At 37.0% G+C, this 16,657-nt stretch overlaps 1 protein-coding gene across 1 annotated transcript in view; it reads left to right on the top strand.

The window, feature by feature from the left end:
* Nucleotides 1-16,657, top strand: part of adgb (androglobin) — a 30,336-nt gene that overhangs the window by 10,282 nt on the left and 3,397 nt on the right. The window contains exons 13-33 of the mRNA XM_041976784.1: nt 1,511-1,553; nt 2,476-2,587; nt 2,691-2,754; nt 2,904-2,999; nt 3,320-3,428; nt 3,674-3,818; nt 5,229-5,343; nt 5,873-6,034; nt 6,938-7,076; nt 8,196-8,336; nt 9,172-9,265; nt 9,922-10,053; nt 10,208-10,361; nt 10,690-10,877; nt 11,038-11,207; nt 11,840-11,886; nt 12,870-12,981; nt 15,036-15,112; nt 16,043-16,198; nt 16,377-16,461; nt 16,553-16,652. Coding sequence (XP_041832718.1) covers nt 1,511-1,553; nt 2,476-2,587; nt 2,691-2,754; nt 2,904-2,999; nt 3,320-3,428; nt 3,674-3,818; nt 5,229-5,343; nt 5,873-6,034; nt 6,938-7,076; nt 8,196-8,336; nt 9,172-9,265; nt 9,922-10,053; nt 10,208-10,361; nt 10,690-10,877; nt 11,038-11,207; nt 11,840-11,886; nt 12,870-12,981; nt 15,036-15,112; nt 16,043-16,198; nt 16,377-16,461; nt 16,553-16,652 — 2,441 coding nt within the window. The remainder of the gene's footprint in view (nt 1-1,510; nt 1,554-2,475; nt 2,588-2,690; nt 2,755-2,903; nt 3,000-3,319; nt 3,429-3,673; nt 3,819-5,228; nt 5,344-5,872; nt 6,035-6,937; nt 7,077-8,195; nt 8,337-9,171; nt 9,266-9,921; nt 10,054-10,207; nt 10,362-10,689; nt 10,878-11,037; nt 11,208-11,839; nt 11,887-12,869; nt 12,982-15,035; nt 15,113-16,042; nt 16,199-16,376; nt 16,462-16,552; nt 16,653-16,657) is intronic.

Here is a 16,657-nt window from a genome sequence, read left to right as displayed (position 1 = left end):
CAGTGAAGACATGATAATTTGATGTGTCGTTTGATGTGTGTGCACACAAGCTTTTTTTTTGAGAATAGTTCAAGTATGTGTCACATGTGTGCCACATTTGTAGTGAGTGTCCCAGCTCTTCGATCCTCTTAAGAGGATTTCTTAGCTGTTTTGACCCCTCACACTATTTTGGTCAACCCTGGCCGACAGAATCAAGCTCTGTGCCTAACTCCAGAACAGAGGAAGGTACATCCACGTGACATCATAAATATCCTCAGTGGCCTACTCACTCAACTGTACAATCAGATCCAAGTTTAAGCATGTTGTTATAATAATATGTTTGGATTGTGGTTAATTACAAAGTCATCAAAGCACTTTGGAGTTTCCTTTGTGTTTTACTTTACTTGTTCTTTTTTTGTTTTTTTTTGCTGGCCAAGACTTGGCTTTACTTAAATGTATTCTCTTCTAACCATCAACTTATGACTGATTTGATCGTGGGAAAACAGGAGACAAAAGCCCCCTCCAAAAGCAGCAGCTAAATCTTAGGGACCTTATGTATAAAATCTAGAAAGTCTCAATGTCTGCTCTCAGCATACAGGCAAGACAAGTTGTCTCTTAAATGGTATGCTGTGGGTACATTTAACACACTGTGCCCTAGATCTTGACTTAAAGTTTTATGTACACTTGTGAACATACCCACAAACACGTACATATTGACATTGTTATTGCAGAAAAGTTTCCACTGTGGTGGAGAGGAGGTCAAGTGTACCTCCCAATCACAATGGCTCTTTCCGTCTGTCTGTGTCTCTGGGTACTCATTTGAATAAGTGATGACTCACATACAGCTATATACAAAGATACACACACACGCACACACACGCACACACACACAGACACACACACTCTTAGTCATCAGACATTCTTGGCAGGGGTTGCTTTAAAGTAACCATGATACAAAGACATAATTCTTGTTCAAAGATGAGTAAACTTTTGGAAATTCACAAGTTGTTTCTTCGAAAGAGCATAGTTTTTCAGAAGTTTCAAATAAAAGGACCTGAAGGAAAGTTCAGATAGTTGATGCAGGTGCATCACTTTGTAGTGCTGTGTCTTCATGTTTATTGTTTAGACCACAGCGTATGATATTTGGAAAACATGATAATGTCTCATTATCTCAAATTTTTTAACATGTGAGGAGCAGGTATGAAATCAGAGGTCTTGTGTAAATCACTTTTAAAAGGAATAACCTGCTAAACAACATTATTGCTCCTCATCTGTCACTGACGTTCAAAGTAAATTAGATTTTAGATAGATATTAGATCTGGTATTCCCTGGTGGTGTTTTTAGCAGGGGTGGAGGAGCCCCTGTCACGTTGAACTGTGTCTCTGTATTGGGCAAGAATGGCACAACACCACAGCTGGCATTGAATCACCAGAGGGTGGAAGCGTATCTCTTGCAGTGCTACTCTGTCAGCAACCCACAGTTCATGCCGCCCTCCCTTTATCTTTACTTTTTTCTCTTGTTGTCCCTGTAGGTTACAACAAAGGGTAAGAAGAAGGACAATGACATCTCAATTGGTAAAAGCTGCTCATGTGTAATGCTATGCACCTCATTTATGCTGGAAGATATACACACTGCCTCTCTACACAAGATTATTCTACTGGAGGTTGAATATGAGGCTACCAAAATGAGAGACGCTCATTACTTATGTTTTATTGGCAAGTAAAAATGTGTTGAGGGTCTTCTTTATTGTTTCCCTTAAACAGCATTAATGCAACATTGTCCAGTATTTGTATCCACCTTCATCTCCATGTCTCCATCGACTGGCAAAGTCAGTTTGAGAAAGATAGGACTGAAATTATGCCTTGTGACCACAAGCCAATTCCCTTTCTTTTACTCTGCCCCCGTTTAGTTGCTTAGTAACACCTGCAGTTTGAGTTAGCAGACCACCATTTCTCAGCAGCAGTCATACTGGCCCTCACCTCACCATCTTAGCTTACTGATCAGACTCTTGCCTCAAGTAGAGCTTAGCGGCAGACTGTGTGCATGTGTGTGTTTTTTGGGGGATGTAGAGTGTATGTGTACATATGTCTATGACTTTTAGCATGCAATGAGATAGTGGGAGTCTTGAGTGGGAGTATGGATGTGCATGTGAGCTTACACTATGCCATTATGTGGGAGTTTGGCCAATTCTACCAGCATATTCAAGATAATGATTTGAGTCTGGGATAGCTTTCTGTGAGTCACAAGCATTAACTTGCTGCTCAATATCTTTTTAGCTTTAAGTGTGTCATAGAAAGCGACCAGTCATCTTGGTTTACATCCAGCTTAATAAAGTTTGCGTTTCTTTTATTTTGATGTTGAAAATTTGTTTTAAGCAACATTAAATTAACATAAAAAAATAACTGTTCTTCTTTAGCTAGTAAAGTCTAACCCAAAAAATATTATATTCATAATCAAAACTTGTGTCATCCTAAATGTATTTTAATGTCTTTCCAGACAGGCCCCCAACTGCAAAGAAAAAGCCTGTTGCAGAGGAATCCCCAGCTGTTGTCAAACCCATACTGCAGAAGACATGGGTGGACCTTGATGACTTTGCAAAAAGCTTTCAGTAAGACATGCATTTAAATACACAAGCACAAATATTACCATATTTCACCAATAGTGAATAGTTAAAGAATAGTTAAAGAGCTTAAAATGTATTTTTCTTCCAGGACTCTCTTGATCTTCCATAAACCACATATCTACCCATATCATATCAAGACATCACATTTAAAGGTAAAAAAATGTATCTACAGGGATAGAAATTCTAAAGATTTTTGTTTCTTTCCTCCACACATAGTTTCCTGTGTTTTTGCTTTGATAAATTAGTAGTATTTTCATTTGGATATTTTGGAATTACATTAACTAAGTTCATTTGTCTGCAGAGCACCATCCTACCCACTGTTTCGGGAGGCGTCAACTGCTCTGGCTCATCTACACATTCCCTCACGGCTGGATCCCTGATTGTAGCAAGCCCTGAGGTACACATGAACACTCAGAGACACACATTCATGCTCAAGGAAAATGGATTCTACATAGAATTTCATCTTCTTGTCTGTCTAACTCAAATGTATTTGCCCAACCCTACTGTCCTACTTCTTGCTTTGTCCTACTCAAATGATATCTCAAATTCTGATTTTGATCTTTTATATCTTTTCCAACCTTCAAGCCACCTTCTCACAAGAAACCCCTTTATTAATTTATATTTGCTTCCTTTGACCTTCTGTTTCTTTTGCATTTTACCATATGTGTTTGCCTTCAAACTGATAACTAATAACCACGTATGTGTTTCTTTGCACAGTGTCCAGAAGTCAGAGCCCCTCACTACTTGTGTGTAGACAGCACGCAACCTTCACAGATTCTGATCAGCTTTTCTGCTCTTCAAAGCTGGGAAGATACAACTGAGAAGAGTAATAATTTATCCACACATATGCATGCACAAAGCATTCACAAGGATTTTCTGTGCAGTTCATTTAGAGAGCTTGACCATAGGACAGTGGTTATAACTCTATGGCAGTATGGACAAATCATACATTATAACAAGTTTTGGGATGTACAATAGATACAAATAAAAATGAATTCTTTTTTATGTCACACATTGAATTTTTAATGTTGACCTATGTAAACAATATTTTTTTCGTCTTCACTTTGTAAGACCTTATAGGAAAGAAAACGTTGGGAAAAAGGCATCCAGAGCTAATCGTCCAGCCACACTCATGGACAAGGCTGGAATCTCAGCCTGCACTTCTCGTGATCAGGGCCAACTACTCTAAGGCAGCTGTGCTTAATCTTCCCACAGGGTATGGATCAAGGACGATGCACTGCAATGATCACCTAGTAGCTCAGATTAAGCTTAATTTTATACTAATGTCCTATTTACTTTATTTACATGATTTGGTATGGTGACACTTTGGATTTTTCTATCACTTAACAAAAATATATATATTCATATCTTGGCGTTACTAAGCAAATGTAATTAACTATTAAAAATTATACAAAGCCAGACCTTTCTAACTTTGATCGAATCTCATCAAAGATCTGCTGATATAATTGATAATTCTGAAATGTCTTGAAATCATAATAGCCCTATATTGATTTAAGCACAATTCTTCCTTTTATGAGGAACTGGTCTGAAGCTGTGAGCATTTTTTGCTAAGTACCTCTGGATTTTTTCATGAGGAGAAGAAAATATGTGACATTTTATATTTTGTTTTTACAGCTGTGCAGAGATCTTTTTAAGGCTTTCAAACGTCAGCAGTGGATATCTGCCTAGCTCAGTTGCTCTGAAAAGCATGAAAAAAAAAATCTGTCCCAGTCTCTATTAATGGGTGTGACTTGGCCTAGAAGCAGAGGGCCTAGTTTCTGGGGTCAGGTGGAAGCATGCAGCAGTGCAATTACCACTGAGCCATAATCACACACATGGCATTCAACTTACAATACCCCATAGTTCTTCATCTCCAAGAGATATTAGCTAATACATCCATATAATGGCAGTTGTAATTTTTAAACCAGCTGCATTCTGTGGATTTCAATGAGTGTGTGATTCTTTGTTTTACCAGTGTATTATTGTCTTGAGTCTTTCCACTGACCTTTTTTTAACTTACTGTTGTGTGCTGATCTTTTTTCTTTATTTCTTTTCAATCTCATTTTCTTTTCAATTGCTCTTTCTGTTTCTTCTCCATGTCCTCTCTCCCATGTGCCTGATCTTCTTTTCACTCTTGTTGAATTCCCCCTTTGTGTGCTTTTTCTTTCCAAGCCAAGCACTGCCTCAATGCTCATCCATCTTGTTGGTTGTGATTGCTGAATTAAACAAAGTTAATGGGGCTGAGGTAGAGGGGTTTTACTAGGCCCTGTAAACTTAACTTGGCACTTGATGGATACACCATACGTTATAGCACATCAGACTGTTTGAGACACAGACTAATACCAGACAGAAACACTTGATCGTGTTTTTTTAAAAACATAGTAGGGGCACTGTTTGGTGTTCATAAAACAGCAATTTGCAAATCATTGTTATTGAATGATTATTTGGAGATGATACAATGACAATATCTGAAATAATGAAACAGATATATTTCCAAAGCAGCAAATCCTGCCTGTTGTATGCACAAGTACAACCCAGAAAGGTTGAAACTCTGAGTAATCAATGTGCAGTAAGCCTGGATCACATGTGCTTTCAGAATGCAATTTGTCATCTCTTTTCCCCTCAGGCGGCATGTACTGCGCATCTACCCAAATGCAGAGCTGGGCTACAATGTCCACCTTTGCAGCAAGACACCATTCCACTTTGGTGATGAAAACACTATCATGCCACACCTCACAAAGGTAAATTTTCTATAATTTGGATAGATTTAGGCTGTTAATAAGTCCATTAACAATGCAATATGAATAAGCAAAATTGCTACATTGTTTTCCTTTTTTTATTCCTAAAGTGAATAAAGAAAGACATATAAGCTTTTATACGGACATTTCAATATACACTCAGGGATTTAACATATATTGTATTTATTTTCCTTTCCATTTTTGCATCACTTCATTTTTCATAAAATGCAAACAAACAGTAGTTGTAAAGAAGAGGCCACAGTCTGGAAGGATATTACTGCCTAAATTGCTCTGTCTTCACTTTAAAATGTTTGGCAGACACTTTTTCCAGTATTAATTTAAAAGTTACCATCATGTTAACAAGACATTTTTTTAAATGAAGGTAGTATTGTTTTTTTTTTTTCTACCATGGATTTTCACCAGTATCTGTTGGTATTATTTATTTTTTCATTTGCTTTCATTCTGTTTAACTTACAGTGCCAAAAAGAACAAAACAAAACAAATGCACTTCTCCACTGGTCTCTTTTAACAGGAAAGCGCTCGCTTCACTGAGCAGGCCTTGTCCGTATTTGGAGCCCTGTCCAAGGTGGTGACTTCCTTTGGGGATGAGCAAGAGTTGCCAGCACTCAGGAAGACACTGGAAGACACAGTCTGTCCCCAGCATATTGACACCATGACACCATACTACCGCAAGGTAGTATGTTTTAGAAACGTAGTACATAAATTGCACGTTGTACTTTTTGGGAATTGTTTGATAGTTTCTCTGATTCAGGTTCACAACGCTATTTTTCCCCAAGGGCAATTCAGTATGCAGACATGACTTTCTACATGTACTTGTTGTTAAATACGTGTTACATGGAAGATCATATTAAATTTTGTGCTATCAATATATTCTTTATGAGCCATATTTTACTTATGAAACAAGGATAATGTGTTTATCTGCAGTAACAAGTTGTCATTTGCTTGTTTTAAAATAGCTTTGTCTTTGTATACATGGGAAAAAAATGTCTCCAGCTCTTGTTATCAATCAGTCAATTCCTCCACATCTGTGGCATATCCAGACATTTTTTTCTAAGTAGTTGGATTTTCTTCTTTGTGTTTCCTGATCAAATCTTGTTATTGCTAGTAGTTTTTGGACTTATGGGCTGTTTCCTGTATTTCACCATTTTGCTTTTACCTTTGATAGAACAAAATACATATGTAATTATAATTTATACAAATACAATGGCTTCCTCCCACCATCCAAAGACATTCATGTTAGGTTAATTGGTTACTCTAAATTCTCTCTAGGAGTGAGTGTGAGCATGAATGGTTTGGTTTGTCTCTCTGTAATGGCCCTGCAATGGACTGGTCCAGCTTCCCCACGATCCTTAATGGACAAAGCGGTACAGATAATGAATGAATGAATAAACATATGTTATTAAATAATATAATAAATTGTATTATGTCTGTCTACCTTTTTTTTTCAACAAGAAGAGTGCTTCTGTGGGCCATGGATTTTATGTACACATAACTTCTCTTGCCTATATATTCACAGTTGTGTAAAGTACTTCTGTGTGTGTGTGTGTGTGTTTTCTTTGTGTGTGTTGGGGACAAGGTGTTTAACTTGGCAGTTTTTCAAATGGTGTGCAAGGCCCTGGGCAGAAAGCTGACAGCAGAGGAGCAGTTTGCTGTGCAGGCTCTCACTATTAACGCCTCACTATTGACCTCCGACCCAGAGGCACAGACCCAAACATGTAAGTCCCATCTATGTGTTTGAACATTTGCATGCTATCTACACTCATATACTACAGTAATTTTTTTAGTGTACACCTTCTTTAGGGCATCAAGCTGTAAATCTTCCACTTTGAATGGAGCTGCATTTAAATCCCAATCAACAGTTTACATAACAGTTATTACTAAATTAAACCACTATGTGACTGTGACGTGAAGCGAGGAAATTTTCTGACCTATTGATAAACTTAAATGAGGACATTGCCATCTGTAGAGGCCTGGGGATTTGGAGCCCCAGGCCTCTACAGCCAGCAAGTTATTTCTATAAGGCTGAGCAGAGTTAAAGCCATGTTAAAAGTAAACTTTTTTATAGTTTATTTCCAAAGCATATCAGAAACCCTAAAAGTCCTTAAAAAGGTTCCTTGGAAATATGCTTGCATGGGTCCATTGCCAGCGATCTGGGTGCGTCCTTGCCAACACACTTCCTCCTGTGTCCACGCACCTTTTCTCCACCGTGGTGCTTCACTCTCCAACAACCTGCAGAGATAAACATGCACGCGGCAGTCCCCTGTTTCACTGAGGGATTTCCCCGGCCCTTCCGCCTGGCCCTGCAGCCGGCATCTTATTTTGGATCCGTAATATTGGCTGATAGATGTACTCATGCTTGGGTGGAGTAGCTGAACCCATGGATCCTGGGTCGACTGTTGAGCTCCCGACTTGTGATCCGCCAGCCTACCACTTCGACAGGTCCCGTGGCGCGTCCCGTGCTCCCGTCTCAGCCGCCTGCTTGTTACTCTGTTGGCTCTGCTTAAATGCAGTCAGAACTGCTCATACCTGTCTCCTTCCGGCTCAGTTGCTAAGGGTTTGATTGGCTTCCAGAGGGTGTCAATAAAACCACTACATTGCACTCCATAAAACCCAGGGTCTCAAATACGAAAAAAAAATAACATACTTAAATACAAGCAAATCAGGCTCTACTTAAATTAACCACACCCTCTTTGGGCCCCATCACATGACTCCTACCCCAAAACAGTTGAGTCCCTGTAAATATAATAATTTTAGATAATTCATTTAAAAATGTTGTGTTTCACAAATTGTATTCATACTTTCATCATTAACTTTCTGTTTCTCTGTGCTGCTAGTAGCAGAAGGCACAGAATTACAACCACCAGAAAACTGGAAAGACAAGCCGCCAACAGACCAGGAGGTCAATGCAAGCATCATTCAGCAAAGTGGATTCATAGGGCACTTGGTACCAGAGATCCTTAATGCTGCAAAACCTGGTAAATGAATGACCACATATGGAAATATGTAATTATTCAAGCAAGATTATCATAAATAGATTATGGATTATATAATGAAAGTACTTACTTTTGACATAAGAATTCACCTGAAATACTGCATTTTTCAGAGTTCTGTAAAAATTTATCTCCAACTGCAAATAGAGAGAAAAAAAAACCCATCAAATTCAAATATTTAATTTGTACATTATTATTTAGTGTCTGAAAACTGACAAAACGCACTCAAAAGACTTTCTGCTCCTTACATTAACTGCTGTTTTAGTTTGGTGGTATATATTGAGTCTCAGAGCAGAAGTAAAACTAAGTATTGATAAGACTAGTATTGATTAGTAAGAGCCACTCTTACACCCTGACAGGTGAAGGGTGGTCACAGAGGGGATACACGTGTAAAGAAAACACATCAGCACAAAGTCATGCTCACATCTCTGCATCTACAATCAAATTTTCAATTAGCAACAGTAAGAACATTGAATGAAAAGGCAAGAAGACAGTAAAGAGTTTCCAAGAAAAATGAGCAATTTAAAAAATTATTAAATAAATAAAAAAGTCCTGAAGATGCCTGATGACAGAAGAATATAACACCTTTGTTATGCGTAAGCTGTGAAAAAGAATTAAATTATTTAGCCATCTCTTCAGACCATTTCTCTTACTCGTATGAACAAATACTAAATGCAGAAAAAATTCACTTTGTAATTTCTTTTGCCTACTCAGAACTAGGTGACAATATTTTTTTCTTGTGCAACATGGATTGTCTTTTACCATTAATGGTGTGCTACTTGTGTGTGTGTGTGCATGCACGTGTGCTTACTTCACCTAGGAACGAAAGAGAACCTTCACGCATCTCGCATCCTTTCAGACATATGGCCAAAGATTGAAGCAAATGTGGACAAACATGCTGCCTTCTTGCTATGGTAAATGAAGGATAGTCTGTAAAAACACACTAGTCCATGGCTAATAGAAATCATTTATTTTATACACTTATGCTTTACACCTCACATTCGAAAGATTTAGTTAGAGAAATTACATTTTTTGAGAGAATATGAGAGCATGCTTACAGTTGTGTGCCAAAGCTATTTATGCATTTAGCCTCAGTGTTGCACTACATGCCTAGAATCTGCTCCCTCTCCTGGTTGTGGCAGCCTTTGGGGGGCATGCAAGGAGCATTTTCCACATTGTGTTCCATCTTTTCCCAGTGGTACCATCTGCTGTTTATCCTCTTCTCATTCCAATCGGCTTGCAGTGTCTCCCGAATGACCTGCTGCCTGAGGAAGTAAATGTGTGCATGGGCACTGAAAGCTTGAACAATGTGTGTATGGAGCGCAAAGGGGGGTGTTGTTCTTGGGTGTTGTGAACCTTTAAGCATGTGTTTAACTGCCGGAAATATCCTCTTCACACTGAGAGACAAAGTATATGTTTTTTACTGAGTAACATTCACTTTCAGCTACATTGTAGACATCTTTTTGGATGTTCTCAAAATATATATCTTGTTTAAATCTTTTCACTATATACATGATTTATTAGAAATTCAAGTTTCCAAATGTGTTCTAACCTTCAGTTTCTTTCGCAGGTATATCATTGAACATTCTGCAGAGAAAGCAGAGTTATATCCTTGTGTACAGGATGAATCGACCAGAATCACCTTTGCTGATTACTCCGTCACTCTGCCAAAGACGACTACCTGCTGGTTTTTGGTCTTTAGGTTAGAGAACATGTGTACTAGCTAAGCAATTAGTCTATTTAGATATTCATTAATCAAAAAAAAAAAAAAAAAAAAAAAAAGGAAGGAAGAAAGAAAGAAAAAGAAATTGCAAGTTTATATCTCACTGTCCACTTCATTTTTGTTGCTTTTACAGACAAGTCTTCGATGTTCCTAAGGAGATGCTGCTGGCACCAATGGTCTTCTCCCCAATTCGTAATTTTCTTCTGCATGTCATAAATAATGATACAGGGAAGGAGACAGACAGGGTCTTTAACAGGGTGGTGCCACGTGTCTATCAACCCAATAAGGTTTGTGGATGTGAAAAATCATTTTACATCAAAACCATATATTTTGGGGGTATATTAGTATATTTACTGTTTATATATTACCATAAAAAACACTCAACTTTAGAAATGCCTCAGACCTGACTAAATAATTAAACAGAGCTGAACTTTTTTAGGGCTGATTTTTGTTGCATCTTGTACTAATTTGTAAACATTTATGGAATTTTACATTAAGCAAATATTTTTTTAAAAATATAAACTTAAGATACCTTTCCCTATCAATATCTTGCCTGATTTGTAATTTTTATATTTTGATTTTTATGAGTAAATGTATCTGTGTTTTTTGTTACAGCGTGGTTATACCTTTCTAGGAGAGGTTTTTACACCCGATGTCCTCCCTGCTGAAGACGAGTGGAGGTTGCGCTTGATTGGCTTAAAGGAACCACTTCCAAGTGTGTCCAGTGAGACTCCACTTAATGTTTTCTCAGTGAAGGAATTCCAAGATTATTACATTCCCAATGATGAAGATCTCATATGTCGGTAAGAGAATGATAGAATGTGTATTTTAATGAAAGCTAAATCGAGCATAAAATTCCTTCTAGTTAAGTGAAATTCATAGTTACAGTGTGTAATACCGGACAAAATCAATTATGCTTCATGATTCATGGTTCTTATGATTAAATTAAACTTTTTTTTACAGTTACTGTGTTCAGGTGAACACAACAGAGGTCCTGGGAACAATTCAGTTCCAAACTTCAAACCAAGATGTATTTGTACGTCTGTCTGTTCTGGACCAGAAGACGGAAGTTGCTGCAAACACTGGACAGGGCCATGTGATAATTCCTGTGTTCTACTTCCTGGCCAACAAAGGTTAGCGGTCATTACATGAAGTAACCAAAATACCTAAAATCCTTTGGACCACAACTAAACATTTGTAAAACTAATTTAAGCTGTTAGCTGTAAGCCGTGTAGAGCATCTGGGATGATGCTTAGTTAATTTTTTTTAAAGATTGTACTTGATCATTTACCCAAACAGAAAAAATGTGTCCCTGTTGAAACATTCTCAAAAGACTTAGTAGACAAATTATCAGAAGATTATAGAATTCTTCATTCCTGTATTCATTTTAATTCATTGTTGTTAACCATTACTGACAACAGAATTCATTTGTCTTTTTACATGTTTTAAATATTTTTTACAAGGCTAATACACTATGTATTGTGTTTCACATAACAGCACTTAGCAAATTATATTTTCTCATATTTTGACTGGTTTTTAATGTGTTTCAGAGGGGCCAGTCATTCCCAAATAGTAGCAGAAGCAACATAACACAATTCTGTTGAGAATAAAGAACATAAAGCATTTTTATGTCAACATTTACCTTCAACTGTTCCTTTTAATGAAAGACTTTTACATATTTTTGCTCTTATTCTATTGACCTATTAGGCTGATTGTTGTTGTTTTATTTAGATGTAAAAATGATGGCGACTTGTGTCTTTTACAGATGTCCGGTGCACAGATAAGAAAAACCAGGAAGTGTCCTCCACTCAGGTTAGCACAGTTGTAAACTCAGACTCTTTGTGTGACCATCCCACAAAGTCTGTGGTATCACTGACAACTGTCTGCGTGGTATCTGCTTTAGCTCACACACTTAACTGATCTCACTTGCATGCACATCTCACTTTCCCTGTCTTTCTTTCTCACCCACTTGCTTTCTGCCTGTCCATATTAGTTTTTCCTGCCAATGCTTTACTTGTAAGCATGCACACATACACACACACATATGAATTTAAATTCACCCACACACACTTTCACACAGACAAAATCTGATAAAAAAAAAAAAAACAGCAGAATCTGAAAGGGTGTTTTTGTTGTTACTGTCTGTCTTAGCAGCATTTGTCAGGAGCTGTGATTTGCTCATGATTTATTGTCTGAAGACACACTCATCTACCATAACTGTTGTTATAGCTTTACAACAAGTATTTTCTCAAATCCAATCATGCATTTACATTTGCTGTGTCAAAACACAAACCATTGATGCACCTTAGCTACCATCATTTTAATGTTCACCTTCAACTGTTCATAAATAAGTAGTCAATCAGAATGTTACAGCAGTAAATTAAGCATGCCAAGATGTGTATTTTGGGTACTCTCTGTATCAAATGCTTTTGTGTCGAATTTCTGTAGAGTGTTTCATTCTTGACCAGGTTTGGGCTTACCTTGAAATTTTGTCTAAAGTCTGTTTTTTTTCTGTTTCAGTGTCATGTAAGTGGGAGTTCTGTGATGTTATCTTGGCTAACAAACTCTCTGCCTCCTCTTTCCTTTTGTGCTTCTATAAAAGACCGCTTAGAATCAGCTAAATCAAAATGCATGCGATTTTAAGACAGTCCTCGTGCTTTGAATCATTAGCAAAGTTTCCAGCTGTTCACAAGTTATGCATCTGATGTTAGCTTTATATCTATGGTGATGTAAGCTTATCTGCGATGTGGGGGTTTCACACTTATATATTTTTTTTGCTTTTCTGTGTTTTACAGGGTCATACGTATGTGGTGCAGGCAGAGGTGCTCCATAAGAGCTGGGATTTGGATGAATCGCAGCTAGCTTTTGTCCAAAACCTTAAACTGAAGGAGGAGCAGCAGATGGCAGGTATGTTTTATACTAAAGATAGTCATAAATGCCACATCAAACAGTCAGCCATTCTCAACTGCCAAAGGGATAGCCAGAAAAGCAAGTCAGTGTCACATGAATTTTTATGTAGACATCTAGCTCTTAATATGCATTATGAGTGATTCAGATAGCCCCAAATACATGTACAGCCTTGAAGCATTTTTAATTTTTATTATTGAAATCAAAAGTTAGTCAGTATTAAAACCCCTGGGTTATGATTAGACTTTCTATTTTCCCATCAAGTTTTCTCCTGCACGTCTTATTTTTGGGGTCCTGTTTGAAATGTAGCTAATACTCTGTAGGAGCCAATGCAGACGGAGTTTATTCTCTGCCTCAGAGAGCTAGAGGCCTGTAATCACAAGCCTAATGAAAACCAAATGAATACAGCTGCTTTCCCAGATCAGTGTGATTTCTTGTGCCCACTGGCCATTGGCTGTTGCAGTAATCCTATCTTCTTCCAACAATTCTGCATCTCCGCCTTTTAATCTGCAAAAATTTAATCAATCGAAAAAAAGAAATAAAAACAGAGGTTTGAAATTTGTTGAAGCCTCTTATGGAAAAAAAAATCCAAGGTTATGATGTGTTAATGTAAAAGAGTCACTGCACGAGGACAGTGTGCCTGAAGAGAAAAGCCTGGCCTGCTGTCACTGAGGTCTTTTTTATTTTCTGTTGCTCTGGACAATGGTTACAGATTCATCCATTCAGTTTCAGGCATGAAATGTACAAATGATTTGCATGAGTATCATGTGCAAGATGAAGATTTATACTCTATGCTGCATTAATAAATTTAATGTGACTTCAGTCTTTTAAATGTATGTAGAGGTTTTTGCTGGAAAATGTATATTTGTCCTTGTATGTACTGTATGTAAGGGCCAGTATCCACACAAACCTCTTGTGTTTTCCCAATAATCTTGTGAAAAAATGGGTCAAAAGGATGTCAAATGAAGTTGGCTCTTGCCCCTGGTGCCCTGGGAAATATCACAGCAGAGTGAATTAATTTCACTCAGTTTAACTCTCAGTAGTGAGACTATGCCCTTGATCATGGTCCCTACATGCTACATGGGTAAACATGCTTTGGAACCTGTTTTACATCTTATTTGATAAATTGCTATCAAAATACTATTTTGCTTATATTTAATGCATGTCATTTTACATTGTTGCTATAAATGTACGTATATACTGTTGTCTGCAGTAGCTGTGCTTGCAGTTGTGTCAGCAATTTCATTCATTTGACAACCACTGTGACATTTAATAATGTGATTTTTATCAGGGCAACATTTAGTACGTAAGAAAGCACAACTTTTTAAATAACACTGATTGATAATTAGATCCATCCGGACCCCAAAACTTCTACATGACTTACAATAAAAGTATTTAAGAAAACGCTTAAGATAGAATGACATGTAGTCAGCTAAATGGTGGATTATTACGCCTTGATGTAGGAAAAGTGAGACTTACTCCTCTTGGTCTAAGCTGGGGATTGTTAGTTTCAGATTTAAAGTGCAACAGTGCCATCTAGCACACATGTTAATGCATAACACTGGCATCCTATTTCAAGATAGCTTTACATGTGTGAAGTAAAACGGCAAGCAATAATTTCACCACAAATGATGTCACAAGTGTGTGTTGAAATAAAGGAAACGTTTTTCTTAAAGAAAGAAGGAGAGAGAGATTTACAACAGCATTGCCTCAGTGAGCTATTGAGTGACATGTAAGGAAAAATAGTCAATTCTGTCATTTGCAAGTTATTAAAACCCAGTAATAAACTAAGCTTTAGAGAAAAAGTAAGACACTGTTGAAATTCTAGTAAATTTGATAACAGCTGGGTGGGAAAAATGTTAGAATAAGGCTAGCAAACAAGGTATTTAATGATACATCAAATGTAATGTAACGACTTTCTACCAAACATTTTAATAGATTATAATAACAATGGTTAAAGTTTTAATAAAAAATGCAACTATTTTTTTAAGCAGTGCATTGCAAATTTTGTTTATGATGAACTACATTAACATCATCCCTCTCTCAAAATTTAGTATTCAAGCCTGAAGATTTGAAGCCTTCATCCATTTCTGACATACCAAGCCATGATAGTCCCACGTCCAGGGAAATGGTAATATATATATTTTGTTCAAATCTACAAACTGACAGATGAGTTGGTGCCAGTGGTCATATTTGCTGAATCACATTTCCCAACAATAACTTAACTTTGTGGTAAAGTATTCACTCAGATTATAATTTTGCCAACTTATCTCCGTACCTTTGGTTAAGACATTTGTCATATGAATCTTCAAAAATGGCAATGCTAAAAAATTATAATCTAACATTTTTTGTTTGTTTATATTTTATATTGTTGGCTCTTGTGAAGCACTTTGTGAATTTATACATTAAAAGGTGCTATAAATAAAGTTCATCATCATGCCCATCCAGCCAATGTGTAGATATCATTTATTGTCTTTTTCAGTTTTTTATCAGGCAGATCAACGTTCACACTATCAGACCCTGTTTTCAGCTGCCATTGACAGAAAATGTTAATTGAATCTGTCAGAATGATGTGTATGACTTTATAAGTAACTCTTGTCCCATTAGACACGATAATCTTGTTTTGGCTCCTTTTTTTCTAAATAATGGTGTTAGTTCATCAGTGCCCCAGTGGCTTGATGAATTTGATACATAATAAGTGGCTTTTGTTGGCTAATACAAACATCAAAGCCTATGCCCAGTAACATTTAAAACATAGATTTATTTTTTTATATACTGGTTGGCCTCAATTTATTTTTCAATTTTCTTTTTCTGTATTTGCAGCAAAGTTAAGGTGAAAGCAAAGAAAAAAATGATAAATTAACTAAGTCTGTTTTTTTTTTTTTAAATGGGACATTAGAGGAGGATATATAATCTCTGGTAGCTAGGCAGCTGGTTGTGCACAAGCCTGAGTTATTCTATGAAAGAGACATAATAGATGGTGGAGCAATGACCTTTAGCTCTGATATCTGTCTGTATGAGCATGAGCTTTATTATTTTATGTGTGTATTTGTTTGTGCAGAGCCTTGACCTAACTAAGGCAAACTGGAAACTACGCGTTGTCATTGATGAGAGCAAAGCAGAGCATGTTGAGGTGAAAAAGGACACAGAGAAAATTGACAAGATAAAAAGCATTAAAATGAGCTGGGAAATGGCTGACCCAGGACGCCATATCAGGGTAAACCAAATTTACCAACAACTTCTTCTAATTACACTATAAATCTAAATACATGTGTAGTCTAGAAAACCATCTTTGATTAATGTTATAGCAAAAAGAAACCAAAACCTGTTATATTTACTTTATCTTGAATCAACCATAAACTATAAATATACATTTTTTCTGTTTTTCTTTTTAGGCTCAGCAGTCTCGTATGCGGCACCTTGAACAAATGCAACGTAAAGAAAATGATGCAGCTACTTCAGATGAAAGCAAAGACCCTGGTATTGTTTTTTTTGACCAACACACACACACATGTATTTTGGTTCTTAGTCTTTTCTTACAAGTCACATATTTTTTTGTGTTCTTTTACAGATCCTTCCAGATCTGCTTCAGCTACAGGTCTCACTCCATCCAGCAAAGAACTGAATGACAACCTCTGCTTTCTTGACAGAAAGTTCCCTCACCTCATCAGGTTCA

The sequence above is a fragment of the Melanotaenia boesemani genome, chromosome 22 (genome assembly GCF_017639745.1).
Source record: "Melanotaenia boesemani isolate fMelBoe1 chromosome 22, fMelBoe1.pri, whole genome shotgun sequence".
NCBI classification, from domain to species: Eukaryota; Metazoa; Chordata; class Actinopteri; order Atheriniformes; family Melanotaeniidae; genus Melanotaenia; species Melanotaenia boesemani.
Note: the sequence above shows the minus strand (reverse complement) of the source record. Positions and strands in the feature narration are given on the sequence as shown.